The 15,553-nt window shown below is 60.4% G+C and overlaps 1 protein-coding gene across 1 annotated transcript in view; it reads left to right on the top strand.

Moving 5' to 3' along the window:
- Positions 1-2,824: 2,824 nt before the first annotated feature.
- Positions 2,825-15,553, top strand: part of SDC3 (syndecan 3) — a 53,114-nt gene continuing 40,385 nt past the window's right edge. Inside the window, exon 1 of the mRNA XM_068417869.1 lies at positions 2,825-2,940. Coding sequence (XP_068273970.1) covers positions 2,854-2,940 — 87 coding nt within the window. The 5' untranslated portion in view covers positions 2,825-2,853. The remainder of the gene's footprint in view (positions 2,941-15,553) is intronic.

Below are 15,553 nucleotides of genomic sequence, written 5' to 3'. Positions count from 1 at the left end.
GGTTAGAGGAGCACTTGGATCCCATGTCTGCAGCCTTTGGGGCTCTTAGACCTCTCCAACACTTCATTTGACCCGCGGTGTTGAAGCAGCTCAGCGAGGCAGCAGCATGGCTGCGGATTTGGAGCAGAACGTGGTGAAAGTGAGGGATATAGGTAATTTTTTTAAAGTTTAATTTAGCGTTGAGCACGTATCTCAGGTGTGAGGTCAGAGAGCGGGGTGAGAGGCTGCACAGGCTCTGTGTTTCTTCTTCTGGACACCCGTGGGTCTGGGGTTATCCCTAGCACCCATCCCACCACGGCAGCAGCAGTGAAGGTGTTCAGGAATGGGTTTAGCTCTTACCCAGACCTGCAAACTCCTGCTCCAGGCCTGACCTGGGAGGAAGGATCCGGTCAGCAGCGCTGGCTGCTGCTGGAGAAGGGATGTGAAGGGATCCATAACCTCAGCTGGGGTCTGTCACATCAGCCAGGACACATCACATCAGTTGGGGTCCATCACGATACCCAGGATCCAACACATCAGCCAGGGTCCATCACATTGACCAGGACACATCACCCGAGGTCCATCATGACACCCAGGGTCTGTCACATCAGCTGGGGTCCCTCACATCAGCTGGGGTCCATCATGTCAGCCAGGGTCCATCACATCAGCCAGGATCCATCACATCAGCCAGGGTCCACCATGACACCCAGAGTCCATCATACCATCCAGGATCCATCACATCACCCTGATCCGACAGAACAAGATCTTCTGCTTCCAGTGGGGACGCAGTGGAGTAGAAAAGGACCCTGTTACAGCCAGGCAGTGTCCATCCCCCCCAGCCCCTCCCGTGGGACCCTGACTCTCGTGTGCAGGCATCTCTCTCTCCCTGCCATGCGTCAGGGGCCAACTGCTGGGTGACAACCACTTGGTGGGGACCTGCAAGGACTTGGGGCCACCTCTCGGGTGACACTCCCGTGGTTGGGGACCCTCAGGGACTCTGGCCTCGCTGCTCCATCCCTGCGGGTGGCACCGCGGCGGAGCTGCAGGGGTGGCCGCGGCCACGGCGGGGCGGTGCAGCCCCAGCAACGCGCCCCCGGCCCCGCTCCGCTCCGCTCCCCTGCCCGGGGACCCCCCCACTGCCCCAGGGACCCCCCCAACTGCCCCAGGTACCCCCCCCTAGAATCCCCCCCCATCCCCACTGTGTTTCTGCACCAGCCTTTCCCCGGGCTTTGCCCCCCGCCAGCTTCTTGCTGATCATATTAATACACCTTTTAATTATTATTATTATTAATAATATTATTATTAATTTGGATCCTGCTAATTACAGAGCAATTAAAATGGAGGGAAGAGGGGCAGGTGGGGACCCCGAAGCAGAAACCCCCCCCCATGATGTTTCACACCCCTGAACTGGAGGGTTGCGCTGAGTTTCCCATCAAAGGGGGACCCAGGAGGATGCTCAGCCGCGGGCCAGACCCCAGCTCTCCTCACCCGGGGGCTGCACCCCAATTTTTAGCTGTATTTGGCTCATTTCCCCCCTCCCAACCAGCGGTTATGCCCCTTATTCCAGATAATCCCCCTTGCTCCCCCCTTGACCCCCCCCGAGTATATTTTGCATTCAAATGAGGTTTTTTTATGAGTACCTGAAGATATTTTTAGGCTTTTCACAGAAAAGCGTGCGAAAGCCGTTACACGTGTGTGAGAAACGACCCCTTGCCATCCCATCCCGTCTGTTCCCAGCTCACCCACACCCACCACCTCCCGGGCCCATCGGGGTGCACTGAACACACAAAATTCGGAGCAAAGTCACCCCAGGGTCACCTGGCAGCCACCTGGAAGTCGCTGTCACAACAGGGGACTACAGTCCCACTGTTATCCCCCTTTTTTTTTTGGAAAGGGGAAACTGAGGCACGGTGCCGTGGGGCTGGCTGAGCGGTTGGCCCAGGGCTGGGAGCGAGTCCTGGCTCTGCCCGGAGGATTTTCCCCTCCCTCCCTGGCCCCAGCACCCACCCAGGGGTGACCGAGGGTCCCATGGAGGGGAGGTGCAGGGACTAGGGCAGGGTGGGGGTCCCAGGTCCCCTCAGTGCCTGCCCTAGAGTCCCCCCATCCGTCCCAGGCCCCCTTATCCACCCCTACGTGCCCCCAGTCTGCCCCAGCCCCCCCCCATCTGCCCCATGATCCCCCCAGTCTGCCCCAGGTCCCTTCCAGTTTGCCCCAGTCCCCTCCTTTCCCTGCCCCAGGCCCCCTTATCTACCCCTGGGTCCCCCCAGTCTGCCCCAGGTCTCTCCCAGTTTGCCCCAGTCTCCTCCTTTACCTACCCCTGTCTCCCCCATCTACCCCAGGCTGCTCCCCAGTGTCTGCCCTAGAGTCCCCTCTCCCATCCCAGGCCCCCTTATCTACCGTTGGGTCCCCCCAGTCTGCCCCAGGTCCCCCCCAGTTTACCCCAGTCCCCTCCTTTCCCTGCCCCAGTCCCCCCCATCTACCCCTGGGTCCCCCAATCTCCCCTAGATCCCCCCCTGTGTCTACCCTAGAGTCCCCCCATCTGTCCCAGGTCCCCCCCACTTACCCCCCCCCCCATCCCACCCCCCCCGGGCCGGGTCCGGGGGTGCCCCCGGCGGTGGAGCCGCGCCGGGGCGGAGCGATCGCAGCCGGGCGGGGGGGGCCGGGACCGGGGGGGGGGCCGGAGCTTCCTGCGGGGGGGCGCGGCGGTCCGCACCCACACCGCCCCCCTCCCGCACCCACCCCGCACCCACGCCGCCCCCCGCACCCACCCGCGCCGCCTCCCGCGGGCGGCGGCAACAAAGGCCCTTCCCCGCCCCCGCCGCCGCCTCCCGCCGCCGCCGCCGCAGCCGCCGCCAGCGTCCGTGCGGCAGGAAGATGCCCGGGGAGGTGCCGCCGCCGGCGCCCCGGGGGCTGCGGAGCCTCGCGGTGCTGCTGCTGCTGCTGGGGGCCCGCACCGCGCTGGTGAGTGCGGGGGGCACCGGGCACCGGGTGGGGGGCGACCGGCGGCGGCATCGTGCGGGGATCGGCAACGAGTCGGGGGGCGGGGGGGGGGGGCGCTGGGACCGGACCGGGCGGGCTGGGACCGGCATCGTGCGTGGACCGGTAGAGGGTGGGGGGCACCGGCACCGGGCGAGGGACGAGAAGCGACCGGCAACGGTTGGGGGGCGGGGGAGGCTGGGACCGGCATCGTGCGTGGACTGGTAGCGGGGCGGGGGGGGGCACTGGTACGGGGCTGGGGGCGTGGGAGCGGTACCGGTATCGTGCGTGGAGCGGCACCGGGCGGGGAGCGGGGCGGGTGGGAGCGGCATCGTGCACGGACGGGCCCCGGGCAGGGGGAGCGGTGCTGGGCTGGGGGGGGACGGGGACACGCGTGGGACCAGCCCCGGGCAGGGGGAGCAGCAGCGGGTGGCGGGGCTGGGACCGGGATCGGTGTCGTGCGTGGAGCGGCAGCGGGTGGGGGGCACCGGGCTGGGGGCGTGGGAGCGGTATCGGTACCGTGTGTGGACCGTCACAGCGCGGGGAGGGGACCGGCACCGGCTGGAGAGGGGGGCGGCACCCTGCCCTGGGACCCGCACCCGGCGGGCAGCGGGGTCCCGGAGCCGGCACCTTGCTGGGGGGCTGGGGGGGCCCTGGGATTCCGCCGCCCACCCCGGGACTCGCACCCTGCTGGGGGGGGGGGGGCACCCAGCTCCCGGGGGGCTCCGCTCCCCAGCACCCCGCTCCGCACCAGCCCCTCCCTGCCTGCACACCCCCGCCTCCCCAAAGCCGCAGACCCCAGCGGGCAGCGCAGGCAGGAGCCGGTGCCACCCCCGGGGGTGCCCCCTCATCCCCTGTGCACCCCCCGGGGCAATGTGGGGGTGTGGGTGCAGGCAGGAGCAGGCAGGCGGGAGGGACAGGCAGGAACAGGCAGGCAAGGGGGGACAGGCAGGGTGCCGGAGCCGTGCCGTGTGCGTGGAGAGGGGGCCGCAGGCAGATGCCGTTTGAAGGTCGTAGGGAAACAGGCCTTAAAAATAACCCTGGGTGGGGGGAGAGGGAGGCAAATCCGCTCCTGCCTTTCAGTGGCAGAAGAAACTTGGGGGGAGGGGGTGGGTTGCCCCATCCCTGCAGGCACTGAGCCCTGCCTTCCCCCCCCCACCTGCCCCCCAGAATCCCTCTTGCACCTCCAGCCCCTTACGGGATGGCGAGGGGTAGGTGCAGGCAGGCCCTGCCTGCTGCTCCCCCCTCGCCTGCACAGGCATCGCCCCACTCTGCCCCGGCTCTTTCCTGGGAGAGGATTTCGGTGTCCGCAGGAGGAAAAGGTCAGCGGCTTCTTGGGGCACTTCTGAAACTGCTTCTCCCCACCTCCAGCATCCTCTGGCTGGGAAACCCTCCATCAGAGCCACCCTGCCCTGCCTGCACCCTGCCCTGCCTGCACCCTGCCCTGCCCGCGCTCTTCCATGAACCGCTTACAGGAGCCTTCAGGAGCCCCCGGGGTGGCTTTGCGGGGCGCTGGCCCTTGGGTGATGCTCCACAGGAGGGATCCCGCTGTGGCCAGGAGATGCTTTTCCCACGCAACCTGCGCAGCCCAGGAGAAAGGGGAGAGCGTGGGGAGGAGGAAGGCTGCCTCCTCCTCCTCCCTTTAAGAGGGGAAGAAGTCCCAAGGGCCTGGCTGCTCTCCAGCATGCGACCTGACACACTAAATAACCCAGAGCCCTTCCCCATCCTCCTCGTGTTCCGGTTTGTGGGCACCGGGGGCCGGCACCCCTATTTCTATGGGGCAGTGGGTGCGTGTGGGGTCTTTGCCCAGCTCTTCTGGCACTGGTTATTCCCCGTCCCGAAAAGCCCGATGCAACTTTGGCGTTTCTGAGGAGGCTGCCGAAGCCGCTATTGAAAAGACCATCAGGTGTGTGATGTACTCATCCGAGCGGCGATAAATATCGCGGCTCCTGGCGATGCCGCTCGCGCGCTGGATCAAAAGGCGGTTTATTAAGCTGAATATTGCGCTGTGCCATTGATCCAGGGAAGCCCGAGCTCCGCCGACAGCTCCCTCCCCTCCATCGCTGGGTGCCGGCGGCAGTGAGAGGTGTGTGCGGCATCTCTAGCACCCGTGGCGTGGGGTTGGCTCCGTGGGTGCTCGCTCTCCCCCAGATAAGCTTTTCCCCTTCCTCATCTGGGGAGTTTTAGTTGCTGGTGGAGGATGGTGATGCGGGTAGTTGCTGGCATTTGCTGAGGGTAATGAGGCAGGAAAGGTTGTGGGGTTTGTTAAATAACCAGGGTGGGAGGTGATGGGATGCTCAGGGGGACCACGGGGCTGGGGGAGGCAGCCCAAGGGAGGGAGGAGGCGGCTTTCCCCCTTGAGGGGACATGGGGCATCCTCACCTGGAGGGGACCGAGGCCTCTCCTCTCCCCTCCTTCCCTTCACTGAGGCTTTTAAATAAATCGATCTCATTGCACAAAGTCTCAGCTTCTTGGAGTCACTCAGCCCAGCTCTGGTGCATCCCAGCACCACTGGTAATGGGATGGGGGGATGGATTTGCGGACCCTCGTCTCCCCGGCACAGTTGTGCAGGCAAGTGGGTAACGCTGTCTGCATGCCCTGGGCCGGATCCTGCTCCCTGCCAGGGAGCCCTTCTCCAGGGCAGCACCTGGAGATTTAATTAATATTTGCACTGCGCAGACCGGACAAATAACTCCGGCTCCTGTTGGCACCGAGCCCACGGGCTCCCCGGGACGGGCCCAGCGCTGCGTCTCCCTGTCCCCGGTCTGGGGGAACGCGGAGGGACGGGGGCCACCGGCCTCGGCACAGGGATGTGGCGTCGCTGGAGTGTTTGGGAACCAAACGAGCCTCCTGGGACTCAGCGCTTCCCTTTGATCTCGTGATGGATGTGGTCCCTCTTGGCCCTGGGTTTGGGGAAGCTGGGCTCGGTCCTGCTGGGATCGGTCCCTTTAACCCCTTGTGTGCTCCGCGGGAGCGCTGCGGGGCAGGGGCTGCCTCTCCCGGCCAGATCTGATCCTGGCAGTGGGTTTTCCCAACAGCATCGTGGATGTGCAGGGATGGTTTTGGCTGGGATTGCCCCAGGGCTGTGAATCTCACGAGCTCACTCTGTCCATCCCTGCCGACCCCCAGCGCTTTGGAGATGGCTACGGACCATTTTGGGGGATCCAGGCAGTCGGTGGAGAGGACCCCCCTGTACCAGCCGTGCCCATGGCAGGGGCGAGCTCAACCCCTTATTAGACACCCGAGAATCCAAGCACGGGCTGTTTTCTGCGCAGCCAGGAGAGCGGGCTGCTACCCACCCCCCAGACCACACGCAGGCTGGGAGGGTCACTCCCTCCTCCTCCTCCTCATCTTCCTCCTCTGCACAGGGCCTGGGTGGGGAGCCGGGGTGGTGGGAGCTGGGGACTGTTTGGGGACAGCGCGGACAGGGGCAGAGGGCAGTGAGGGTGACCCGTGCGCTGGGCTGTGCCGAGGTGCCGGGGGAGTGGGGGGCTGCCAGCCAGCCCTGGGTGACACCCCCGGTCTGGGCACCCTGAGTCCCTCGGGGAAGGGTGTTTTGCCTTCACCTAGGCTGTCTGGCCCAGCCGTGAGCTTAGGGGTCAGCTCGTCACCTTAATTAACTGAAAGCATCGATCAGCCGTAACCTTTCCGCAGGTCCCAGCCGCTCACATCCGTGTCCCTGCTGGAGCTTTGCCTGGGACGGCTCCAGGGCTGGGCTGCTTTGGGGCCGGCCTCATCCTGCTCCTCTTTGTAGGGTATCAGGGAGGTGGTTCTGATTTAGTGCTGGAGCGGGTCTCCGTGGGGCTCTCCTGGCGGGGGTCACTGTGGGACGGCATCCCTCACTCCTCACAATCCTGTAACATCCACCCTTGGCTCGATCCGGAGGGATGATGAGGAACGTGGGACCCAGAGATGCCCCATGGCCCCACAGAGGTGTGGGGTGGAGCATCCACCTCCCCTTGCAGAGGATTTGGGGGTGTCAGCACCCCCACAGCTCTGGGTCCCACCGGTACCGATGTGGGGGCTTGGGGGTTTGCAGGGCACCCTTGTTCCCGTGGTGTTTGCTAGTGGTCTGGGGTTGGTGGCTCCTTGGTGGCCAGCCTGACATCAGGGCTATGAGAGGGGGGATCTCTCCCTTCTGAGGTTTGGGGGTGCTCTGGGGGCTGCTGTGAAATCCTGTGGCATGTAATGAGTTTGCTGGGGCTCAGCCTGGCTCCCAGGGGGGTGGATTTGAGCCTCCTTGGTGTGAGCTGGGGTAATGAGGTGGTTTGAGCCAGCCCTGTTTGTAGGGACATCCCAGCTCGCCCTGGTCAGCCGTGCTCAGCACCCGTCTCCTTCCTCTTATGAGCAAGAGGGGGAGCAAGTTTGTGGAGAGAAACTTGATTAAAAATAATAATAATAATAATAATAATAATAATAATAATAATAATAATAATAGGGTCTCAGATCCTCTTGAGGAGCACGGGGTCTTCCAGCTGCTGGCACCTCCTGTCCCTGCCCATGTGTGGCATGGGCTAAGTGGGAGTTAAGTCCCCAAGTGTCCCCAAGGCTCCTCTTTCCCCTCGGAAGAGCAGCCGGGGGATGTGTGGCAGCCCTGGGAGACGGCAGCGGGGCCATGGGAATGCCCGTCCCCAGCGCGACGTGAGCCGGGTACCAAACCCCTCTGGGCTGGCCAGCTGGGAAGGCACCGAACCCGGGGCTGTGCCCTGGCAGACGGGAGCCTTTCCCTTCCTGACCCTTTAAAGACTTTAAAAGTTTTAGGTCAGGGTGTTAATTCTGTACCCACATCCTCATCCCACCGAGCTTTCCCCATGCTCGGAGCGGGGCAGGGAGGCCAGGTCCGATCGCATCCTTGCACCCTGCGTGGCTCTGGGTGTGTTTTTTGCTTTTATTCTGCTCCTCAGTGCTTGAACCCGGCACTTGGCATCTCTGCAAACCCAGCCTCGGTGCTCAGGAGATGGGGAGCAGTTATCTGGGGGGAGAAAATCCCCTTTAGCCACGTGGTTTGGCATCCCCTGGGAGCAGCGGGCATGTACCTTCGCCAGAGCTGTGGTCCTCAGCATCCCCTCAGCATCCCCTCAGCATCCCCTCAGCATCCCCTCCGCATCCCCCTTCCCTCCTCATCCTCCTTGCTCTGGTTAATGCCTGCACGAGGCTCCTTTGGCTCAGGACCCCGGGGAGCTGCTGGAGAAGGATTTATCCTGCAAAACGGATGATGCCACCGAGCCTCTCGCGGGCAGCAAGGGGGGACGTGCCTCTGTTTGTCACCCCGGTGGTGTCAGCCTGGCCCCGGCAGAAGATGCTCGTCCCTTGCCGGCCGTGTCCCGGGAGATGGTGCCACGACACGTGTGCGGAGGGAGGAGCAGCGGCTGCCGGAGAGGTTTTTTCCCAGCTTTTCCATCCTCGCTTTGTGCTTTTCCTTGTTCCTTTGATGCGGTGCTTTATAGCTGGGGGAAATCTATTTGCCATCAGGAGCGTCCAGTGGTCCTTCGCCTCCCCCGGCCGTGAATTTCACACGCCGCAGCCAGCGCCCGGCTCTGGGGAGAGCGGAGGTGGGAGGCAGGGCGGAACAGAGGGCTTTTTGTGGCGATGGGTACGTCTTTCCCAGTTAATTAATCTGACATTTACGCCGAGCTTCTCGTGCAATTTCGGTGACCTTTGCGTGTGGGGCAAAGGGCCCCTCCACCCTGCTTTGTGCCCAGCCCCGCGGGGCAGGACGGGAACCGCTGGAAGTCAAGGCAGGGGGGAAGGATGTGGCCGGATCCAGGCAAAGGGCAGCTCCTGGGGCTGCCAAACTGAGTCTGGTTGCAGCATCTGTCCCCCTAAACTGTGTTTTTTTAGGGTCTTGCTGCAGTTTGGAAGGAATAGGATTGAACCTGGGGTCATGCGGGTGGTGATGGGATGCTCCTTTTTGCTGTCAGGAAGGTGAAAGCGTTTTTAGAGCTGGTTCTTTCAAGGTTTTTTTGTTAAAATTGACTCAGAAGGTTAATTCTGGTCCTGGTTAAACCAGTGTTTAACCCCGCTGCGGCGGTGCATGCGATGCCATGAGCAGAGAGAGGGGACGGCATCGATCTGGGGGTGAACAGCGATGGGTACCGCTGCGGTTCCCACCCTGGGAGGGATGGTCCCTGAGCCGTGCACCCCCCTTTTCCACCTCGGCATCCCAGAAGAGGCAATTTCAGCTCTCTCCGGGCTGGGTCGGGATGTTCGCTCTGCCCTGGCCGCGCGATGTACCCCCACCGAGACGGAGCCCGCGTGTGTTTACATCTCTGCGGCCACGACGCAAAGCATCTCCCTCCCTCGGAGCAGCTTGGCCACGGCTCAAACTATTTATTTCAAGATAAAAATAACAGCAGCAACCTCAGGGCTGCTGCTTCTTTCCCGGCCGATGGCAAAACAAGGATTATTTTAGCAAGGGGGGGGGAAAACCTCAATGTGGGGGAGCCCGGGCACACGTCCCCACCGCTGTAGCCCCAGTTTGGGACCCGAATCGAGGCCCATTGGGGTGGAGGAGGCTGGAGCCAGGGAGAAGCATCATCTCTCAGGCAGCACAACTTGTTGGCAAAACAGTTTATTTGCCAAAAAATGCTGTTTTCCAGAGGAGGAGGAGGGGAATGAAGCTATTTCACGAGCCACGTTGGTTGGGCTGAATAACTGCTGAGAAGGGCGTGCGGTCCCGAGCACGAGGTTGGCTTGATTTATGTGATGCTCGCGTTAGCAAATGCCAAAAATATACTGGAGGGCTGAGTTTTGGGGGAAGAGTGGGAGTTTTGGTCCAAAATGGGCATTTCAATATAAAAATCTTATTTATTTCTTATTTTTTGCAAGGAAAGCTATAAGTGAACAGAAAGCCTCTGTGTTTCTCTCCTAGCCCAGAGCCGCTGCAGCGGCGAGTGGTGCTGGCAGGGAGCATGTGAAGAGCTTTACTATCCCAAACTAGATGTTAGTCCACCATTTCCACATCGTTTCTTTCTTCTTCCACATTTCTTCCACATCTTTCTTCTCAGCAAGGGTCATTAGCCATTGGAAGGGGCTGCCCAGGGAGGTGGTGGAGTCACCATCTCTGGAGGTGTTTAAGAAAAGACTGGCCATGGCACTTAGTGCCCTGGTCTAGTTGACATGGTGGTGTCAGGGCAATGGTTGAGCTCGATGATCCCAGAGGGCTCTTCCAACCTGATTGATTCTGTGATTTAAGGCAAATTTGGGTCCACTGGGCTCCTAACAACTCTTCTAGGTGCTGCCTGTCCCAGGGATGTCTGATCCTGAGATGCTGCCGGGAACCATCTCCGTTGCACCCCATAAAGTTTAATCAGAGGAAGCTGGAATAATGCTTTTTTTTTTCCCGTTTTGGAGCCTTTTTGGCGAGGAGCATCCTCCAGCCTTTCACTTCCCTCCTCCCCCGTGCACGGGCTGCACGTGCGTTTGCTCAGTGCGAGGTGAGGGTGTCGTGGGAATCTCCTGCCACCGAGACAAGGGTATTTAAGAGCCAGAGCTGAGTGTCACCGGAGACGGCACTTACAGGGAGGAGGCAGGGACTGGCACTTAAACCCCCCCGAAGCCCTGGCTCTGGCCCAGTGGAAAAACCCGGAGCTGCCAGGTATTTGTTGATGAAACGGGCTGATTTTCTGCGATGCTTTAACCCGCACCCGGGAGGCTGCTCCGAGCGCGAGGTTCCCTTTTTTGGAGGCGCCAGGCGAGGCGGCTGCCGCATCCCCGTGACTTTGGGGTGCTTTGCTCCTCGGCCGGTGTCACTGCTCCCTCTTCTCGCTTCCTCCTTTGGGACAAATAATGCAGAATATAATAAACCAGCAGAATATAATAAATCAGTGCTTCCCCCTGCATGAGGCCTGTCGAGCTCGGTGCACCCCAGCCCGGGCAGCATGCTTGGGTGCCAAGGGGCTGCAACCTGGAGCACCCACTCCTTGTGCTCCCACGGCACTGATGAGCGCTAATTAAGCCCTAATTAGCTACTAGTGGTTGCAAGTCGGTGCCCTTCCCGCACACACGGCTCATGCCCTTTGTGGTGCTGTCGGAGGATTGCAAACCTGGGTGGGACCCTGGGGTTAATTAGCCTGGTGTTAATTAGGGAGTGTGCCGACACGTATTTACCAACGGGGAAATGGATGTGTTAAATGGGGACCTGGGCATCAAACAGGGACTCAAGGCATCAAGCTGGGATGAAATAGGCTCCTGTGATGGGCTCAGTGGCTGTGGGGCAGCATCACCCCACCGGGGACCCACGAGTGCCCGAGGTGTCGGAGCTGCACCCGGCTGGGATGCTCCAGTGAGCGGAGCCGCCTGCGACACGGCACCCACCAGCACCCAGCCTCCCTAATCGGTTGGTTTTGTTTTCTCCTGGCACGGAAAGGAGCTGTTTCTCCCCATTTATCAGGAAATAATTGTTTTGGGTGCAACTTGCTCGTTAGCTGCTTGGCAGGCTGCAATTAGGCTGTGGGAGAGGGCTGGAGGGAGGGTTAGCAAGCTGGCCTGGCTCCTCGGGGTGGCCCCTGTGGCATTGGGGTGGCCCCTGCAGTGTTGGGGTGTTGGGGGCTCGCATTGCTGGGCAGGACCCCCGGGATTTTTAGGGTGTTAATTATGAGCCGCATCCCTTGGTGCTGTAATTGGGGCGATGCAGCTGGTTCTCCCTCTTTACCCTGTTGCCTTTAATTGGGATTAATTAATGTCTGCTCCTCTGACTCGGGGTGCTCATCCTGTCTCCACGCTGTGGTGTTTAAAGCCATGCACGGGACCTTGCGGCGTGGGTCGCGCCACCCCCAACTGTCCCTACGCAAGTGTCCTTAAAGCCACCGCGGGTGATCCGCGGGGATGCTGGTGCGGAGGTGGGTGGATGCTCTCCGTGCTGGGGGGATCATTGCAGCCCTGGTCCTGTCTGGGGGCAGGTCCTGGCTGTGGAGCATCCCGAATCCATTTGTTTTCCATGGTGAGAGCTCTTCAAACACCCCACCAAAGGCTGGAGGAGGAGGAGGAGGGTGGGAAGGAAGGCTCTTGCTACCGTGGAGGAGGAGGATGGGAGGGGGAATCCATTGAACGTGGCACGGGGATCGGATGGGCACGGCTGGGTTTGCAGGGATTGCCTGGTACCCACAGGCCAGCCCCTGGCACACCGTCCCTCACGGGGACATACGCACCCATACGGACATTTCTCCCTCGGTGGCATCCCGCAGCAGCACCCACCGCGTGGCTCCTTGCCTTTGGGCTGAGCTCGACCGGACCGGACCTGCTTATATTGCAGTAAAAAGGGGCTGCAAAGAGTCAGCGGGGAGGATGTGCCACGGGGGTCTGCATCCTCGGAGCAAGACATCCCCCTCCACCGGCGTGAAATCCTCCAGATCCCCCGGACACTACGAAACGCCCCGACCAGAGACCTACGTGCAGAGGATGCTGTTTCCCAAAGTCTGGGCTCGCTTTGCAGACAACCAACCTCTCTCTGTGTCTGTAGCATCCCAAACAAGATCTGGAAACAGCCTGCGAGGGGCACGTCCTTGGAGTATTTTTGGTTGATGAGAGAAGGGGGGGTGGGGAAAAAAAGCTCTGGATGCAGTGATACAGCTTCAAACACACCCTGACCCGAGAGGAACTTGGAATTACAGCAGCTGGAAAGGGGAGGCAGCAGGCGGGGGGTGGCTGGGGCTGAAGGAAGCAATAGCTTTGTGTCCTGCCTCCCTCCTGCCAGAGGAGTGACTTTTTGGGTCTAAACAGTGATTTTTGGGGTCTAAATTGTCGGGGCTGTCTCCTCGGGGTGCTCCCTTCCAGCCCTCAAGCACTTGGGGTTTGTGCTGGGCTAAAAGCACCACCAAAGGGACTTTGGAAGATCAACCCTGTGGGCTCCTCTGTGTAGGATCCGACACAATATTTGGTAAAAAGACTTTATTTCTAGGGTTTGTTTGGGTTTTTTTTTCCCTCCGAGCAGCTTTTTGGCTGCTGGTCCCACCAGCCTGGTGCGAGGCTGAGGATCTGGCTGGGGCCATCCCGGCTGCAAAGCACCTGGTGGTACACGGGAGGGTCCTGGGAACCCAAACATGGGGTGTTTGGTTTTCTTTTCCTTCTGACCCAGTTCCAAACCCCCCCGGTTGCTCTCGCCAGCTCCAGCGTGAGCAAAGGATGCGTTTGCAGCCGGGGTAATTCCCTCGGGGCCAAGCATCCCGGGGCTGTAACCCCCGGATAAAAGGCATTACTGAATGTGCTGGTGTTGTCGGGGATGCTGGGACAGGGAAGGGAGCAGTTATGTTCCATCGGGCAGGATTTGGGGTGCAAAGCCCCTGTGCTCACGACCTGCCCCTCATCCCTCCCTGCCTCCTGACATCAGGTTTTTGCATCCCCCAGCTCAGGAAATGGCTGCTGCCCGCGGGCATCTGGCCGGGCCCCTCCTCATCCCTCTCTCCCCTTATTTTCCTTGCTTCAGCCGCCGTGTTTTGCCTGATGGACTGTATTAAAGTCAGGACGGGAGGAGGAGGACGAGCTGCCAGCCATGAGGCTGTGTGAGCTCCCCGAGCCGGGTGTGTGAGAGGAGCAGGGCTGGACGCTGAGGGTTTGGGAGAAGGGACCATTTCATCCCTCCTGCTCCACTTTGGGTGCTGGGAGCAGGTGAGGGGCGGCATGGGGTGGGTTTCCCATTGCCTGGGAGGTGCTCTTGGTGAAACGGGTTAAGGTTGGGCACCTGCTTTTTTGGATAGGAGCCACAGACCAGGGGCTGGGCTGTTCCTGAGCCTCTCAGCTCTGTGCCTCATCCTCTTTGCTGCAGATGATTTGGCCAAAAAACTCCAGAAACAACCAACATCAGAAGGACACGGAGCTGTTGGAGTGAGTCCAGAGGAGGCCACGGAGATGCTCAGAGGGCTGGAGCACCTCTGCTCTGGAGACAGGCTGAGAGAGTTGGGGGTGTTCAGCCTGGAGAAGAGAAGGCTCTGGGGAGACCTTCTAGCACCTTCCAGTGCCTGAAGGGGCTACAGGAAAGCTGGAGATGGGCTTTTTACAAGGGGTGGAGTGATGAGACGAGGGGGAACGGTTTTAAACTGGAAGAGGGGAGATTTACATTAGATATTAGGAGGAAATTCTTTACCATGAGGGTGGTGAGACCCTGGCCCAGGTTGCCCAGAGAAGCTGTGGCTGCCCCCTCCCTGGCAGTGTTCAAGGCCAGGTTGGATGGGGCTTGGAGCAACCTGGTCTGGTGGAAGGTGTCCCTGCCCGTGGCAGGGGGTTGGAACTAGATGGTCTTCAAGGTCCCTTCCAACCCAAACCATTCTATGATGAAATATCTCCCCAAACCCCTTGATCCCTGTCACGTCAGCACCCCACACCTTCTCTCCCATGGCAGTTCAGGAGACTGGTGTTTTTGGGGGCTGATCCTGGCTGCCAGGCACGATGCTCCGCCCAGCGCCCACTCCCCTGCTCCAGGCACGGGCCCGATCCTGCCTCTCCCAGTGCAATTCCAGCTGCTCCCAGCAAGCACAGTTGGAGTATGCCTCCAGCTATAATATTTTGAAAGCCCCCAAAGGGTTTAGGCACTATATATAGTTTTTCTGGAGTAGAAAAACATCTTGCACAGAGGCTGGGCAGTGGGATCTCCTACCTCCTTCTAGGAACAGGGGGAAGGAGAGGACATGGTGGGGGAATGATGACTTTCCATGTGGATACGGGGCTGGATCCTCTCCCTGTGGCCAGTGTCCCAGTCCCTTTGCACCCTGGCAGCACCCAGCTGCTCCACTCCAGGTCTTGCTTGCGCCGAGCATCAGCAAAAGTTGCTGTCTGAGCGTAGAGGAAAGGGACATAAAACATTTATAGCCCTTGAAAATCGTCAAGGAAATGTCTGTCTCGGTTAAAATAGCAAGAGTAATTAGAGGGGGAAAAAAAACCCTCAACCCCAACAACAGGGTTTGTGTGTTATTCCCATCCTCAGCCGGGGTTGCAGGCTCCCTCCATCCTGCTCTCCCATCGTGGTGGCTCTGGAGGGTGGGACAAGGTCTAACCCCCTCCTCTCATAACCAGGAGTGCCAAACCGCTCTGCAAACTCCGTCCTGTGCCTCTCCCAAGCACCGTAAAAACTCTGTCTTGACTCAAAAGAAAAGGGCACCAAGAAGTTAATTGGGTTCCTTCTTCTTTCTGGTGTTTGCAGCGGTGCCGGAGCGGGGTCGGTGCCTCCCGTGTGTCTCTGGACGCCGTTAATTAGGGAAGCCCCAGGCTTGAACTTCCCCAGCGCCTTCACCAGCTGCAGTGGGATTTATCGTGTGCAAACGGGTCCTTCCCCTCCCCGGGCTGAGGATGGGGCGGGAGATGAGGGAAAACAGGTCAAATCCTGTGGATAAGGGGAATTTTGATGTAGCTTTGTTTGACCCAGTATCTTCTGGGAAAAAAATCCCCAGTCCTCTGGCGGGCAGCAGGGCTCGAGGGGCATGCTCGTTTGCTCAAGCCTTGCACGTCCCTGCCTGAAAATCTTTTTTTTTCTGGGTTTTCATGATTTCTTCTTCCCTTCTGCAAAGGTTTTAGCCTGGCTGAGGAGCACGGCTGCCTCTCTGGGACAAGGAGATGGAGGTTTAGGGTCCACCGTGGTTGTGGTCCAGGACCGGGCATGGGTTGGGGT

This window comes from Nyctibius grandis, chromosome 24 (genome assembly GCF_013368605.1).
Source record: "Nyctibius grandis isolate bNycGra1 chromosome 24, bNycGra1.pri, whole genome shotgun sequence".
NCBI lineage: Eukaryota > Metazoa > Chordata > Aves > Nyctibiiformes > Nyctibiidae > Nyctibius > Nyctibius grandis.
Note: the sequence above shows the minus strand (reverse complement) of the source record. Positions and strands in the feature narration are given on the sequence as shown.